General features: G+C 46.6%; 2 protein-coding genes across 2 annotated transcripts in view; both read right to left on the minus strand.

The window, feature by feature from the left end:
- LOC100121206 (RNA-binding protein MEX3B) overlaps window positions 1-1,145 on the minus strand; it is a 51,058-nt gene extending 49,913 nt beyond the window's left edge. The window contains exon 1 of the mRNA XM_008212461.4: window positions 177-1,145. Within this exon, the coding sequence (XP_008210683.1) occupies window positions 177-558 (382 nt within the window). The 5' untranslated portion in view covers window positions 559-1,145. The remainder of the gene's footprint in view (window positions 1-176) is intronic.
- A 3,164-nt stretch (window positions 1,146-4,309) lies between these two features.
- LOC116416337 lies at window positions 4,310-8,194 on the minus strand. The gene is made up of 3 exons (XM_031924253.2): window positions 8,054-8,194; window positions 4,645-4,819; window positions 4,310-4,555 (listed from the first exon to the last, which is right to left on the minus strand). The coding sequence occupies exons 1-3, from the start codon at window positions 8,192-8,194 to the stop codon at window positions 4,431-4,433; spliced, it is 441 nt and encodes a 146-aa protein (XP_031780113.1). The 3' UTR covers window positions 4,310-4,430.
- Between the last annotated feature and the right edge of the window lie 7,819 nt (window positions 8,195-16,013).

Below are 16,013 nucleotides of genomic sequence, written 5' to 3' on the forward strand. Positions count from 1 at the left end.
ATCGAGCATTCGTTCACTGGGCCGAGGCGATGACAATGTACGCACGGATCTCTCAACGCCCCGACAGCGACTCTATTACGTGCGCGATGTGTACGAATGGAAAAGCGACGGAATTCCGAGAATTCCCTCTCGCGAATCTCCGACGAGATATGAAAGTCGCGTCGTGATGCACTCACCTTGTCGTCCGACGATCTCGGCCACGTGCTCGCTGCTGGGCACCGGCACGCACTCGGTCATGTTCTGGCTCTTCTTCGATCTGGCCTCTTCGAACACGCTGCTGGGTGTCTGCTGCAGCGGGTCCGAGTCCTGGCCGATGCTGCCGACTCCTACGCCGGCAGCGGGTCCGCCCACGCTGCCGTTGACCCCGTTGACGCCACCGTTCGCGCTGCCCTGGTCGAGTCCGAGCATCGAGAGCTCGAAGGCCAGCTGGAGGGCGCGCTGCTCCTCGATGGTACTGCCGCCGGCCGAGCCGTTGCTCGAGACGACCTGGTTCGAGCTGACCACCGACGTCGCGCCGCCGCTCGCGCGCTCCATCTCCGAGAAGAGACTCGCCGGCATGTTCAACGCTGTGGTAGCCGTGGTGCTGACTGCGTTTATAATATGGAGGTCTCAAACGACTGATGCAGCTGTCTTGCACTTGCTCGCTCTACTCGCACTGACACACTCTGACGGCCACGAAAAAGCAAAACACTTTCTTTGCTGCTGACGTCGTCGTCGTCGTCGTCGTCGTCGTCGTCGATGCTCTTTGTTCTCACGGCGGACACGTTGGACGCGAGAGCGCGAAAGACAGACACGTGCTGATGCTGCTGCTGCTGCTGCTTCGACACTGTGCACAAGAGTTAGTTTCAACTCGAACGGCGAGCTTCCAACGTCTCGACGGCTATCGATCGAACGGATAATAATATCTAGAGCTGCGATGAGCAATTGTTGTAATATAGCGACGGTGTAATGATAACAGTCTGGGCTCTGGGAACAGAATCTGCGCTACACTCGGCTTAGCAAAAGGTGCGCGTGATGTCTGCTCTGACGGTCGTTTGTGTGTAACTCGTGTGTATGTGTACGCTTGTAATATTGTTTAACGGAAGGCAGTGTGTGACTACCCTCTCGCTCTCGAGTGCCACTGCGACTGAGAGACTGCGGCGCGCGCCAGTAGCACAGGCGGCTGCTCTGCTTGCGCTGTCTCTCTCTCTCTCTCTCTCTCTCTCTCTCTCTCTCTCTTTCGGCGGCGCGGCGGTAGCTTGCGGCGGCGGCTCGACTCTCTCTCTCCCTCTCTCGCGCGCACTCAGTCGCGCTCTCTCTTTCTCTCTCACTCGCTCTCGTGCTGCCGCGAGAGCCATCCGGCCGGTGCGCGAGCGCCATGTGCTGCCGGACGCCGGCAATGCTCGCAGCCCATTGGTGGTAGCCGGGTCACGTGACTCGTTTCCCCTCCGTTGCCCGTGTGTCTCTTGCGGCGACGGGGAGCGAGCGCGAGACCGAGAGAGCGTGTGACGGTCACGGAGACGGTCGCGCGGAGGGAGAGATTCTCCGGCGCAGCTCTTCTGGGCTCCTGTGCACTGTGGGAATTTCGAGCGGGGATGCTGTGCTGCACGGATCTAGGTGCAGCGCTTTTGCAGGCTCTTTTGGACTTGGGTGGTTGACCTTGCTGCAGATATAGAGCTGCGCCGGCGACAGATGTTTGCGCGAGGCGGTCGTCGCTTTCGAAATTTCGTCTACGGAGTTGTCGATCATTATGTTGGGGAAATTCTGGGGAGGCTCGGCGGCGGTAATTGCTGGAATTCGCAGCTATTGTCGAGGTAGTTAATTTGTATAAGACTATTAATTTGAATTATTACGTTCGAGAAAAATTCATATTTCTTTCGCATTTATACAGTAAATGTTACGCGCATTATTTAAATAGCTCCGCATATAACAGCCCGCGAACAATTTTCAAACAAACTCTCGAATCGTAAAATTAATTGCGCATCATGCGTTCCGCTAACAACCGAATTTACACAATCCAAAAATACAAAAATTAAAAAAAATATTCCCAGCGAAAGTTTTTCATCTCACTACAATCACCAACCTCCTCGAATCTCCCCTGATACTCTCTCTCTCTCTCTCTCTCTCTCTCTCTCTTTCTCTCTCTCAGTTTCCCCTCGCACGCCACTTTCCAGCGTAACACTGACGGTCACCCGAACCGTCACGCAGACCAATCGCCGTCTCTCTCTTCCTCCGCACATCCGCCGTCGCGTGCGCCTCTCTCTCTCTCTCTCTCTCCTTCGCCAACCCAAACACACGCACACACGCATACACATAGCTGGCTATATGTATAGTTCGCCTCTGCAGCGGCAGCAGCAGCAGCCGGCGTGTACAGCCATTCCCATGCTCGTATTTTCGTCTTTTCCTCGGCGTTGCTGGCGACGCCCGCGGACGTACGGCCAGCTTCCTCGAAAACGCCTCTGTGTGTGCGCGCATGTATTATTCGGCTCTTTTGCCGCGTGGCTGCCGCGCGCGACGACGTTGGCACACGCCATGCGCTCTATATGCTTATACGCTGTACTACGTAGTACGGGGCTGCGGGAATTATAACGCGCGGCGTATTATGCATGCGCGAGGAGATAGAGGAGAGAGAGAGAGAGAGAGAGAGAGAGAGTGATAACGTCGAATGCGAGCGAGAGATTGTTGGATTGTTTCGTATAGCTATAGGGGAGAGGGTGATGGATTGACTGATGGGCTTTTTTGGCTGATATGCGTCGGTGTTTTGATTTCTGACGTGGATTAGGGTAGCGGTTTTTGAAGAACGAGCTTTTGTACTAAAGGGTGATTATGGGATATTTAATTAGAGGAAATTAGACTCAAAATTCGTAGAATATGCGAGAAAATATTTACGCCGTGAGCCACAACACCCACCTGCATCAGCCTGAATTTACACAGTATAATGTTGTCTATTAGTACGCAGTTTGCGCGTATTTGCAAAACTAACCACATCGCTAGAATTTTTATTTCCATCTCCTGCACTTTGCGTAGTATCATCTCATACGAGGATGTATCTATATTATACTCTTAGTATAAGTAGCGTGATTCAAAGGTCGCCATATCGAGCGATAGAATACATATTTACCGAAGACGCGCTTATTCCTCGACGAGGCTTTTACGCTAAAAAGGATCGAAAATACTTTATCGAGATTCGCGACCTCTCAAAGGCGGAAATGCACTCGCGATTTCGTTCACGACGTGCATATGCTATGCGCCGATAATTTTATATCTATATACGTGCGGTTTTTTGCGTCTATGCTATAGTAAAGTCTTAAATGTTCCTCTATATCGACGATTTTTTAATGGCTACTTTCCGCGTAAATCCGATCGACTTTTCGCCGTCTGATACTTTTCGAATATTATATTCGATATTTAAAGTGAACCATAAAAGGTCTGCACTATTACCGGCTACTTTGTACCACAAGCAGCTGAGTCCGAATCTTAAGTTATGAATAAATTGTCTCACTTATTACTCCAAATATTATGCAAATCTGCCATTTTTCAGGCTAATTCCCACAGACGAATGAGACAACAGTAGACACACCGTTTGCAAAGAAAAACTACCCAATATTCATACCTTCACCATATCCTCTTCGTATCGAATTTACACCTCGCAAAATCTCACCTTTCGCAGCACCGAAAGCCAATACAGCTACCTAAAACTTCCCAAAAAAAGCAAAAACGCTGCTTGCGCAAAAGAAAAAACACATCCACCTCGCAGTCGCTCTGGAGTATCGCTATTCGCTAATGAACAAAAGCCACATGTGGACAGCCATACTCACACACATATGAGCGACAAATTGAGATTTAAGCTCTAGCAACGTACACAGCTGGCGAAATAGGACGCGTTAATTGAGTGATTTACCGTGTATACTCGTCGGTCGCGGGGAAAGGTGATATCGCGCTAGCAAGTCGAATAAGAGGCGCAGAAAACACCCCGAGTAGAAATTCATTTACGGGTAAATTCAGGACCGGATAAGGTGCCTGAAGACATAAGAAAGGTCCGTATCCGTCACCGGTTCCGGCCCGTAATCAGGCATAAGACCCCGCGACGATAAGAGCCTGATTTTATTTCAGGCTTATACCAGCCAATGATCCGTCATGCCTGATGAACAATATTTTTTACTTCGCCATTTAAAATCAGGACTATGTCAGGTTCTTATCCGGCCATTTTCAGTAGTCTTAAAATCAGAGACAGATCAGGACCTGATCGGGACCTGAATGCTTGCAGTAATAATGGAAAACATTATTCATAGGATGTTTTAACAAATAAGTAAAACAGGGATGTTGCATTAAACATTTGATTTATTTATTTTTCTTATATTATGTAAAATACAAATTTTCGATTGAAATAAGGACAACTTATACAAAACTTTGTTACAGAAATACAAAACTTTAAAAAAAAACTTTATTGTTTAGTCTTTGCCTTTTATGCCTATGATCTTCCCATCGTAGGCATTATTAATGATAGCCCCAATTATTTTACATAACACCTCATCTTCTATAACTTTTTTTCCCGAATACACATGCATAAGTGAATCTAAAACAAATCATACACTTATCAATGAAAGTTTGACAAAAAGAAAAGATAAAGATAAAATATTTCGTAATTTAAAGTAACAATTTTACCTTTCAAACATATATAAAAATTAGTTGACTTAAAAATAGGTTTCTTTGTACTACTTAATCTTTGTGCTGTGTGAGACGTAAGTATTTCCCTGGACAAAAATTTTTTCAATAATTTTGTTAATTCATTCAGAAATTCCTTATTATCTGCATTCACAGTGCATATAAGGTAAGCTTTCTGTAAAAATTATAAATATGTAGTTAAATATAATAACAGTTTAGTTGATAGTTACGATTTATTAGTTTCCTGCTCTGTGCAACTCTATATATACATAATGAATGTCAGTATTTCCTCTATTATCAAACATACTTTTAATATTAACAATATTTATTTAGCTGATGCTATCGATGCACTTACTCACAGTACTATGCTATGTTACACAGGTTATGTTGCATTTTTTAAGGACATGCTCCGGCAATGATATAGCACTAATACGTGGTACAGAAAACTTTCAGCATTAAGGCAGTGTTCCGGCAAGTGTACGGTGCTGATTAGAAAAGAATTTTTTAACAGAAAATCCGGAGCAGGACCGGATCTTGGCGGGGTCTTATGCCTGATGTAGCGCCTGAAGTTTTATACAGGCGAGCCTGATCAGGGCCTAATTAAAACTAAGGTTATCCGGATTGGCTTTCTACTCGGGACGTATCGGCTCAAGGTCTGCATCAGCGCCGCCACCGCGTCTAATCTTCCCCGGGAGAGCTGAACTGCGACGCTTAGCAGCGCCGCCGCAGCGTATCGGTGACTCCTGGGATTCCCGCGTCTTTATACCGAAATCCGCTCAATTAATCTCGCCTATACTTACACTGTAACCTCGGGAGAGACGTTGATGTGTATGTGTGTGTGTGTGTGTGTGTGCGCGCGCGCGTGTGTGTGGAGAATTAGATAACGATCCTTCTATCACGCAGAAATTTATTTCGAATCTCAAACTTTGCGTTTACGCGTGAAAGGAACGCGATGCTCCTTTAAAAATATTGTGTAATCCCGCTTTTAAAATGATGGCCTCGCTACGCGTTTAAAAGGCTCTCCGCTGAGCTCCGGGCACGGGCTCCAGTTTCGTATAATAAAGAAAAGTTTCTTCGAGAGTGGCTGTTTTCGCAGAGTATAACGCGATGCTCGCGAACAATCTCAACTTGCGCCGTTTGTCTCCATCTCCCGGGCTATCAACACCGTTCTAAAACTCGTCTCCTCAAACTCGCTGTACATGATTTCCGCTTAAAAGCGCAGTCGATGATTTTGGAAAAAGTTTCAAGAGCTCCGAGACGAGCGTCGAAAAAAAGGCGAAACAAATTCGGCGCTTCAATATATCCCACATCGAAACGCAGGCGCGCGTCAAGCCCTGCAGCCATCAAAGCCATCAAAGTCGAGCTGGCCGCGCGCGCGCGAGCAAAATTCATAAACCGGGGGACAAGCTCGCGTGCATATGCGCGCATAGGGCGCTTTGCTCCCCGCAGACCGCATCCATCAGGCATAAGCCCACAAAAGGCCAATATTGTGTATATCCCATGTGCACACTCGAGCGAATCTCTAGCTCTGTGTGTGCGCGCGTGTGTGTGTGTGGGTGTGTGTGTATGCACGTGTGTGTACCTGCGAGGTTCGATCCGTATGACCGATCATCGGACGACTGCGCGCCGCACACATGCACCACGAGCGGTGGCCCCCAAGGCCGGCGGCTACGACCCCGACTATATATACACACATATACCGAGAGGGAGAGATGTAGGTAATGTACCACTGCAAGCTGCTGCTGCGCCCATCCCGGACGTCGAACTCGCGGTCGCGCGCGCAGGCGCATCGCGATCTCGCACCTATAAAGGTGCACACTGCGGCTGCTGCGATGGAAAAAGGAGTTTTTCGCGGGAGCTTACATAATTGTCTCGCTGTAAATTTTGTCGAATAAGTATCTGCCTTCCGAACTGTTTGTTGAGCGGTATATAACACACACATGCCAATAAGCCGCACTTTATGCACAGGCGTACACCGCAAGCATAAAATCGTTTTATTACGCAGTACGTAAATTTACCGCAGCGTATCGTATAGTCATTCGAACAATCAATTTCACGATGACGATGCCCACTATCAACTCTTTGCTCGACATTTGATCGGTAGAAAATGAAGGTTTCTTATTTTCTTATATTTGATTGTTCACGCGATCCGCAGCGGTGAAGTATGCAGATGTAAGGAGCCGTTTATTGTTTGAAGTGCGCGAGCCGCAGCGACGAAATATATTACACGGAGCATCATCCTTTGAAGTCGCCTACAAGACTCTTGAGGCGCGCTTTTGATCACCGCGGCGAAGACGTGCTCGAGTGTATAAGTAAATTTGATACGTCTCTTATTTGGGGGATGAAGCAACTCGTGCTATAGTTTCTCTTTGTATTTTTCCCATTAATAACCAGCGAACTGCTCGAGGGCTGTATATATAGGTATTGTGTACACCTATGTGTACCCCAGGGGTACACCGAGAGCTCGTCTTCGTCTACGGCGATAAATTGCAGCCGCTCGCAAGCGATTGTAAATCATAGAAACGCTGAACGATTTAATTGTCGCGCTTAATAACCAGAGGAGTGAGGAGTCAATTAAATGTATAAAGAAGTATCGAAAAAAATAACCGCACTCGCGCGAGACGTGTTCATCGGAGTGAAAATCCAGCGAATCTTCGCGTATGTTATAATCCGGAAAAATACTCGCTTAAATACGCGTGATAACTCAAAACAAGGCGTCTCATTACTAACCCGTCGCGGGAGACTATATTCGAAAAAAATAAAAGTCCTCCACACATCCAAAGCACAGCAAAACTCGCTGCGCTGCTCAGCCGCTTATCCTCGCTTTATACCGCGACGACTCGTCCGTGAACTCGAGAGAGAGAGAGAGAGAGAGAGAGAGAGAGACGTGTATACGAAAAATAGGCTTTATCCTCCCTATAATATACAAACCACGTATATTCCCCCGCGTGTCTTTGATTACTCGCCGCTGCTGCCGTTGCACTGCGCGGCTGCATTATCGTTCGCTCGCGCGAGTAGCCAACTTTAATAGTCGCGATATATATTCCCCGGTGCGCGGTGACGCACGTATTATACACGTAGACGACGGAATGTCGGCTTTCGAGTGTATGGCGTAGCTTTATGGAGGCTGTTTTCCCTTTTTTTCGCGGATTCTTAATAAGCCGAGTGCTTTAGGGCCGTAATGAGAGTGTCACGCACCTGATGCGCAGCTTGCGGAATTGAACGGTGCTTTGCTCGGGGACGTAAAGCGTCTGGTTTATGCTGATGTACTGCGGACTACTGTTATTATGCGATTTTAATGCGTTGACGAATGTTGGGAAGAAGTCGATCGTATTAATTTCAGCGCTAAGCTTAAATCCTTTTTGTAAGTTGCAAGGAATTGTACAACGACGTGTGCTTTACGATCCACCTGCACTGATGTGTCCACGTCGTCGTACGCTCCTAGATCAGTCATGCGCAAGCCGCGAATTAATCGCCACGAGAGTCCAGCTTGCTGAAAGTGTGATGACTCGTTAACAGGTTTCTGTCCGATACATCTGAGTTGTTCCATGATACGTATATGAATCTGGATTGCAATTCCCGCGCTTTTTCAAAAACTACAAGCTTACAGTATTGTGACCACCGAGCAGCAACACGATGACAGAAGAAAAAAGAGATCAACGACGCTTATACGCAGAGCGAACTAAGAACATGCACACGTCCTCCTGTCTGCTCGGTGATGTTTTTTCGTTTTCGCCCACTGCGTGACGTCACCGCGCGGTTTGTTCTCTCCGCGGTCAGCCACCTTCTCTCGAGTGCAGTTAAAGCTTTTTCTCGCAGTTTGTTTCTCCGCTCGGACCGATTTCTCGTTGTAGTTGCTTCGAGGATTTATCGGGGTTTATTCTCATTGACGCCGTGCTTATTTACTCTGTCGCTCCAGATTTTAATATTATATTGTGTCCATTACTATTATTTACCCGCGCAGGAACTAATTGACCAAAGTGACTTATGCCTCCCTAAAAGCACTACGCATAAAAGCGCTAAAGATACGCATAAGCAGAAACACATCACTTAAATATAGATCACCTTTGCGCGAGAAGAGGGTACACAATATTCTCCCGTTCAATTGGAGAACGCGCAAATCACGCGCGTTCGAGCGCCCCTTTCAATCGCGCAAGCGGCGCTTTCAAGCTCGCATGTGCCACGTGCGCGCTCGGCCTGCTAATTTTAAACTTTCGTACGTATTATCGAAGGCGACGAGTGCACGCAGCAGCCGTGAAAATTAGTTCGCTTCGCACAAAGCCAAGTCGCGATACTTTTCCGAACGACGCATAATCGGAAAACTCGCCCAAGTCGACATCCAAGAAAGTTCGAGCTCCTCAACCGAAGCAACTTCCACACGCACACATACAGTCTGTCTGTCTCTCTCTCTCTCTCTCTCACTCGGTGTGCGTATTTTTAGCGGAGGCAACCGGTTGCGATCATTGTCGTGCTGCGCGCGCGCGAGAACGGACCTATGCGCGCCAGTCCGAGGTCGTCCGGAGCTCTTTCTTTCGATGCGCGCTTGCGCGCGGGAAAAGGAAAAACGCGCGCCAACGAGTGAGAGGTATATACGGATGGTACACTAACCGCGGGGTTAAAAGGAAGGACGCGAAGGCGGAGGAGCTGCCTCGCGCGCAAGCGCGTGTGTGTAAGGCTAATGGAAAATTGTTCGCGATTATGTGCCTTCTTTTACATATACACGTGGATGAGACTATCCTATTTATAGGAGCGGGTAATTGCGAGCTAGCCGCTTGGGATGTGCTGTCTTTTTAAGCACAGAGGGAAATTTCGTTTTGCAATTTTGCAACGCTTTATTTTTGCGTTTTGAGCAAGGCAGCGCTTCGCTTGATGAGCCCGTTATGCGTGTAGTTTTTCACTTGGGTGTCACAACTCTATTTCGCGTTTTTAATGAATTTATAATTGGCTGAAGAAATAATTTACAATATTAATCAAGTTTTATAAGAACGCACGAATGCAGAATTAGCGGACCTTCGCCCGCGATAAATTACTCTCTTTTGAAATACAGCTCACACACGATCGTAGTTTCATTAACCTCGTGATAATATAAAATTCCGTACAGGCATTTTTCAAAAGCGGAGCAACGAGGCGTCAGAGAAAGAGAGCGAAGCAAAAGCGTAAGTCGGTGAAAAGCTACAGCGGTGCAGAATGTGGAAAAGAGCCGGAGGAGAGAAAAAAGACGCTCGGCCGGCAGGCATCACAGCAGCAGCAGCAGCGCCAAGAGAGAGAGAGAGAGAGAGAGAGAGAGAGAGAGAGAGAGAGAGAAAGAACCACATCGCTGGCCAGTGAGTCGGCGACAACGTTTGTTGCTCCCTTGGCACGCGAGCACGCTTCAGCTGCACCGGGAATTTCGCTCGACGAGAGAGAGAGAGGATAATCCCGCGAGTAGTCTGCCACCTACACTTTTAGCGACAATTTAATTACGCTTTTTGCACTTGACGCCGTGACGCCGAGCTTGTAATCACTTTTCAGCCTGGGACGAGCTTCTCGCGAGCGGGCGGCGATTATGATTGATAATGCTATAGTTTGCGACTTTGGAATTTCAGCTATAGCTGTGAGCTGAGCTCACTCGTCAGGGATAAAGATTCATGGCGCGAATAATTGCTTTGGAATTTTAAACGCTGAGTTACGAGTATTTCGTTTTTATTGTAAATAATATCGTCTAGAAGACGATAGCAAAACTTCTCTCAAGATTGCATTTCGCGTTTATTAAGACGCGTACGATACAAACTTTTCCAGTTAGGGTGTATAATAGTATATTCTAAAATAACAATTGCATCGCAGCAGCTTCGAGATAAGTATAAAAAATTCCGACGCGCAGGTAAACAAGCGGAATAGCCATGTAGAAGCTACATCGCAGCTACCGGTGTATGTAACAAGATCCGAAGCTTTCCTTATCCGCGGATAATAAAATGATAAAATTACGTCGCGCTTCTTATACTGAGCGCGCAGGTATAGGTTTCCTCATTCGAGCGTAAGTGCTCTTCCAATCTGCGCTGCACTGATGAAAAAAGTTTTCAGCTCTCGATGAATTTTTATTACTCCTCGGCGCGCGACTTTTGAACTCGGTGAAAAACTATTCAGATATACCGTTTGGCTTTTCCATTATACAACGAGCCGCGATCCGAATAAAAGTCGCGCGACATTGAAAGAGCCTCCCGGATCATCATCCCTTACAAAAAGAGGATCGAGGTTCGGTAACCTAATCCCGGCACGTTCTACCACTTAGTTAACGGCAACAGCGGCGGCGCGAAAAAAACGCGCCAAAGAAAGGAAGCTTCAACCCCCGAGAACAAAGTTCGTTATATGGACGGCTGAAACTTCATTGACACGAATCCATCTCCGCTTCAAGGTCGACCTTATACCTATACGCAGTCATTGAATCTCCCGAGGCATCATCCACCAAAGAGATGTCTTATACGCGCGAATTCGAGCATTTCGTCGCTATATATATATATATATATATATATATATATATATATATATATATATATATATATATATATATATATATATAAGTATAGCACGCTCAGCATCTGAGAGAACCGGCGTCGCCTTCTCATCACAGGGGAGAGAGTACATAGAAGAAGTAACGCTCCGCGCAGTATATACACGCGTCTTTTATTCGTTTCCGACGAAGGCCAAGCTTCTCATTGTGCGGCTGTGTGTATGCGATGTGTACCCGACGACGAGAAGGCCTCGGAAATCCGGGGGAGCAGCGATTTTTGTTCGCCAGGCAGGTATATTATACGCTGTGACCGCGTAAATTTCTGCATCCCGGGCTCTCCTATATATGTGCAAATCCAGAAAAAACCGGACACTTTTGGGGGTCTGAGTGAACGAAATTGAAATTACTTCTTATTACTTCTATTTTTGTTTTAAAAATTTAGATCAACCTTTTAGTTGTTTGATCATATATATATATATATATATATATATGCCCATCAATTATAGCTGTTTTTTATTTTTTTCGTTGTCATATATATAGCTGATGAAACCGGTAAAATGTTTAATCTGATTTTTGAAAGCAAAATTAGATGAAAAGAGCTTCAATTTGAGGACCGGATGGTTAAAATTGACCGCTCGGATCAAAAGTTATAAGGATTTTAAAAATGGGAAAAAAGTTTTCGTGATTTTTCGCTATTTTCAAGCCTAGACAACTTTTTCCCTAGGCAACCATTTTTAACTCACCAGCCCTCAAATTGAAGCTCTCTTCTAATACTTCGATCCTAATAATACACATTTTTGGATTGCGCCTTCAGACATTGAGTGGGTAAAGTTGAACCATGGCTAATTTCCGTTTATTTTTCCCATGTTAAATTCCCATAAGAGAATTTCAAGTACCCGGCAAAAAAATCAGTATTTCGTAATCGTGGGAACCCAAGGTTTTACGGATTCTGGGTGGCCTAAAGAACCCAAAAAAGTTGGTCCGGGAGGCGTGCCCTCAAATTTCAATTTCGTTCACTCAGACCCCCAAAAGTGTCCGGTTTTTTCTGGATTTGCACATATATAGCTATGTTCCGTAGTCGACGGTATACATTGTCGCCCGGGAAATATGGTGATTTTTCGACTCTCTCTCTCTCTCTCTTGCTGGGCTCGGAATGGATTCGAAATATCGCTTCCGCTTTGTCTGCGAAAGCAGCGGGCGGGGACAGGTGCAGCTGCCGAGCGACGACGACGACGAGGACAACCGAGAGTTGGCTTTTTGCTTTTTCAATATTGTGATGCTGATTTTGTTTTAATTGACGGTAGGCTGCATGCGCTGATGGTGGACAATTAGCGGTCGCGCGAGGGAAACAGCTGTTTGAGGGTGAACGCAGTGTTTTGGATTCGATTTTACAAGCTGTTATACCCGATGAACAAAAGCTTACTTTTTAGTTTGAATGTCTACTTCATATTCTCATACTTTCAACCCCCCCAATCTCAATACTCAAATAGATTCCAAATCAACAATCCGATACAATCGCTCGCTTCCTCCTCCGCGCGGAACAAAAGCTCTCCTCCCGCAACCCGAAACTCCGAGAAAAAAAAACACCACATCGGCAGCCTTCAATCCTAATCGCTACTAACAAGATCGCGTACATGTAGAGTGCGACGTGCACACCCCGCAGCCGCACGCGGGGAATTTTCAAGCCTAAAAAGCGAGAGTCGAGAGAGAGAGCCGAGGGAGAGAAAGAGCCACTGCAGCTCTCTCACGTTTGTATACAAAAGGCACTTTTCGAAGGCTCTTCGGCTTTAATCGATCTGGGAATCTGCCTATAATTGGCTGGCCGCGCGCGCTGCACACGAAGGATCGCTCGCTTCCTTCCTCTCGTACAAGCGCACACTAACACACATTATACTACACGTACTCGCGCGCGTCTTGTTCCATCTGTCTCTTTCACGGCGCGGAATAATGCCACCGCCGCGTGTATGCGTGCGACGAAACAGAAAGAGGAGAATCGGTTTTTTGGCTCCGCACAAAAGCGCGAGACGCGGTCCCTGATGCTATGGCTGTACACACCGCGAGGTACTGGAATTAATATTTTCCTTCGGGCTGACGATGAAGAGGGTACATCTTTTGAGGCCCGTGTACGTTTTTTCGATCGTAGAAAGGACTACTGGGATACACTGAAGGTGTACGAGGCTCGAAGTGGAGCAAGAGTTTGCAGCGGGCTTACGGACGTGTAGAAGGTCACTTTTACAATGGTAATTTTTCCAGTTATCTCGATCGGATATAAACAAGACGGCCTACCTGCGGCTATGCTGTGCAATAATCTACTCGAGATCGATCGTACCGCGAAAGATGATGCAAGATCTTGGAAAGTGGTATCACCACACATGGGCTTCTACTGTCTCGCCGAGATACATACTTTCGAACGGACACGTTTCGTTGTAGGGATCCTCGACTTTGAAATAGTTTGCTCAAGTAAGCTCCTTATCCCATCGCTATTAGACGAACCGCCCGACACGCGCCTCTCCTCCCTCCTAGTATTTAAATAGCCCACATAATTCACGGGAAAAAATCGCTTCGAATTCTGCAGCGGCCTGCGCGCAGCTCCTCTGAGAAAGAGCGGATAAAAAATAAAGGAACGAGACGGGAAACCGAAGAAGCCCAAACGAGAGAGAGAGAGAGAGAGAGAGAGAGAGAGAGAGAGAGAGAGAGAGAGAGAGAGAGAGATAGAGAGCGAAGGTAGGATATTCGCTTTTGAGGCTGCAGCAGCAGCGCCGAGGCCGATACATAATGAGAGAAAGAGCGCTTCTTTTTTTCGGCGGCACCGCCACTCCCACTCTTCCTCCGATCGAAGCACAATGGAAATCGGCCGGAAGTCCGCCGCGGCGGAAGCCTCCCCCGAGAGAGAGAGAGAGAGAGAGAGAGGGAGAGCCTGTTTTTACCTTTTCATGCAAACACTGCGTACACGAGCAAGAGAAGATGAGGGATAAATGAGGGAAAGGGAGGCTTTGTGTGGACGTGCGAAAAGTCGCTCTCGCTCCTGCAGTTCGAAGAATCCGCCTGTCGATGCGGTTGCGCAAGGCCTTTTCGCAGCGGAGCTTCTCTTAAAGTATCCTATTGATAGCCGCAAGTAAATTCGCGCGTATTGTAGCTTGATAATAGAGGACGTGAAAAAGGAGAGTATAGCGCAACGAATTTCCACTGTTTACCGAGGAACGGGAAAGTATCGATCTAACGACTGTTTCACCTACTGCGTCCCCCCATGTGATGTAGACGCTGTTGCAGACCGAGCAAAGCTAACGTCAAATTTAACGCTTGAGACTTAAGCTTTTAGGAAAAAAATCCGATACCAGCCCGCATATGCACATCTGCGTGTAAAAAAGCGAGCCGGCGCTCGTGATTTAAAGACTTTCTTCGGGGAATGTGGAAGCCGAGGTTGACACAACATTTGGTCGGCTATTACTTACGAAAGTGCCTCTGTACCGATGTCGAGGCAGACAAATATTGTTACTTTATGGTTACATAATTGGAAAAGACTAGAGACTGTCGTAGAGTATACAAATTCTTCCTTTCGTTTATACGAGGCTTCTGCGATAAAATTCAAATTTAATAAAAATGCATTTATTATAATTCAAATGGAATAAGAATACCGTTGCAATTTCTTACTAGGGATTCAATTTTCTAAAGCCAGATTTTTTTAATACAATTTGAACACGAAATTTCCTCTACATGCAAAGCGGAAGCGTAAATCCTGAATAATCGAAACTTCCTTCAAAAAAAAAACAGCTCACACGCTCGTGATTTACCGGACGACCATCAGAAATTAAAAATCGCCCCCAATCAAGAAAAAGCATTTAACAAATCGAGGGGCCGACTTCGGCAAAGCGCAAGTAAAGCATAAACGCGGGAAAAAAGACACCGTGTCCCGCCTCTCTCTTTCTCTCTCTCTCTCTCTCTCTCTCTCTATCCGTTACGCTCGATCTCTCGCACTGCACACTCTTCTCTCTCTCTCTCTCTCTCTCTCTCTCTCTCTCTCTCTCTCTCTCTCTCTCTCTCCACATAACATATCGGTCCTGGCGATCGTGCGGCAGTTGGCAGCCGCGGCGGGAGGCTCTTTGCTCTTCCCTACGGTCCAGGTGCTACCTACGATGCTGCTGTACCTATATACAACCCCGAGACTCGATGATCGATGACAGGTCTCTTTCTCCCTCAGTAGCTACCGACGGCTTCCATAGCGGGAAATTCGTAAATCCGGAGGTCGGCTGCTGCTACTCTCTCGCAAATACGATTACGCGTGCAAGAGGATGCCTCTCGTATGCTTACGTATATAAGAGCGCGCGTGGACAGATGTTTGCTTCTTGGAGCGAAGCTTGTATTTCGAGGCGGTTTTTCGACGCGTGAAATTCGCTTCATACCTTTACAAAGTTTCGTGTCGAGCTTGAATAATGAGGGAGAGACAATTATTAGTCGCTGTATGCTGAACAATCGCCTACACCCTCTTCGCTTTACAATAATTATGGTTGATACTCGCGACGACGACGGAACGTAACCGAAAGAAATAACGTAGATTCACAAAGGTATTACATTTCTCTGAAAATGGAATACAAAGAAGCCGATATTTTCTTGATAAACTTCCGTCACTCTGCGACCCGAGAGCACCTATAAATATTGACGCACCAGATTTCAGACAAAGCTGACCAAATAATTTCTGGCGCTGGTCCTCGGAGCCCTGATTATTTAGGCTACACCATGGGAAACTTCAATTCCGCGGTCACCTTTTTCTTTTAGCCGAATTACAACACATAGACTGAGAACGTCTTTCCTCTACGAATTAAAAAAAAAAAAAATATCAGGCATTAATAGTTCTACTCGGGCAAAATGTTTTCAAGAAACAAAA

This window comes from Nasonia vitripennis, chromosome 2 (genome assembly GCF_009193385.2).
Source record: "Nasonia vitripennis strain AsymCx chromosome 2, Nvit_psr_1.1, whole genome shotgun sequence".
Taxonomy (NCBI): Eukaryota; Metazoa; Arthropoda; class Insecta; order Hymenoptera; family Pteromalidae; genus Nasonia; species Nasonia vitripennis.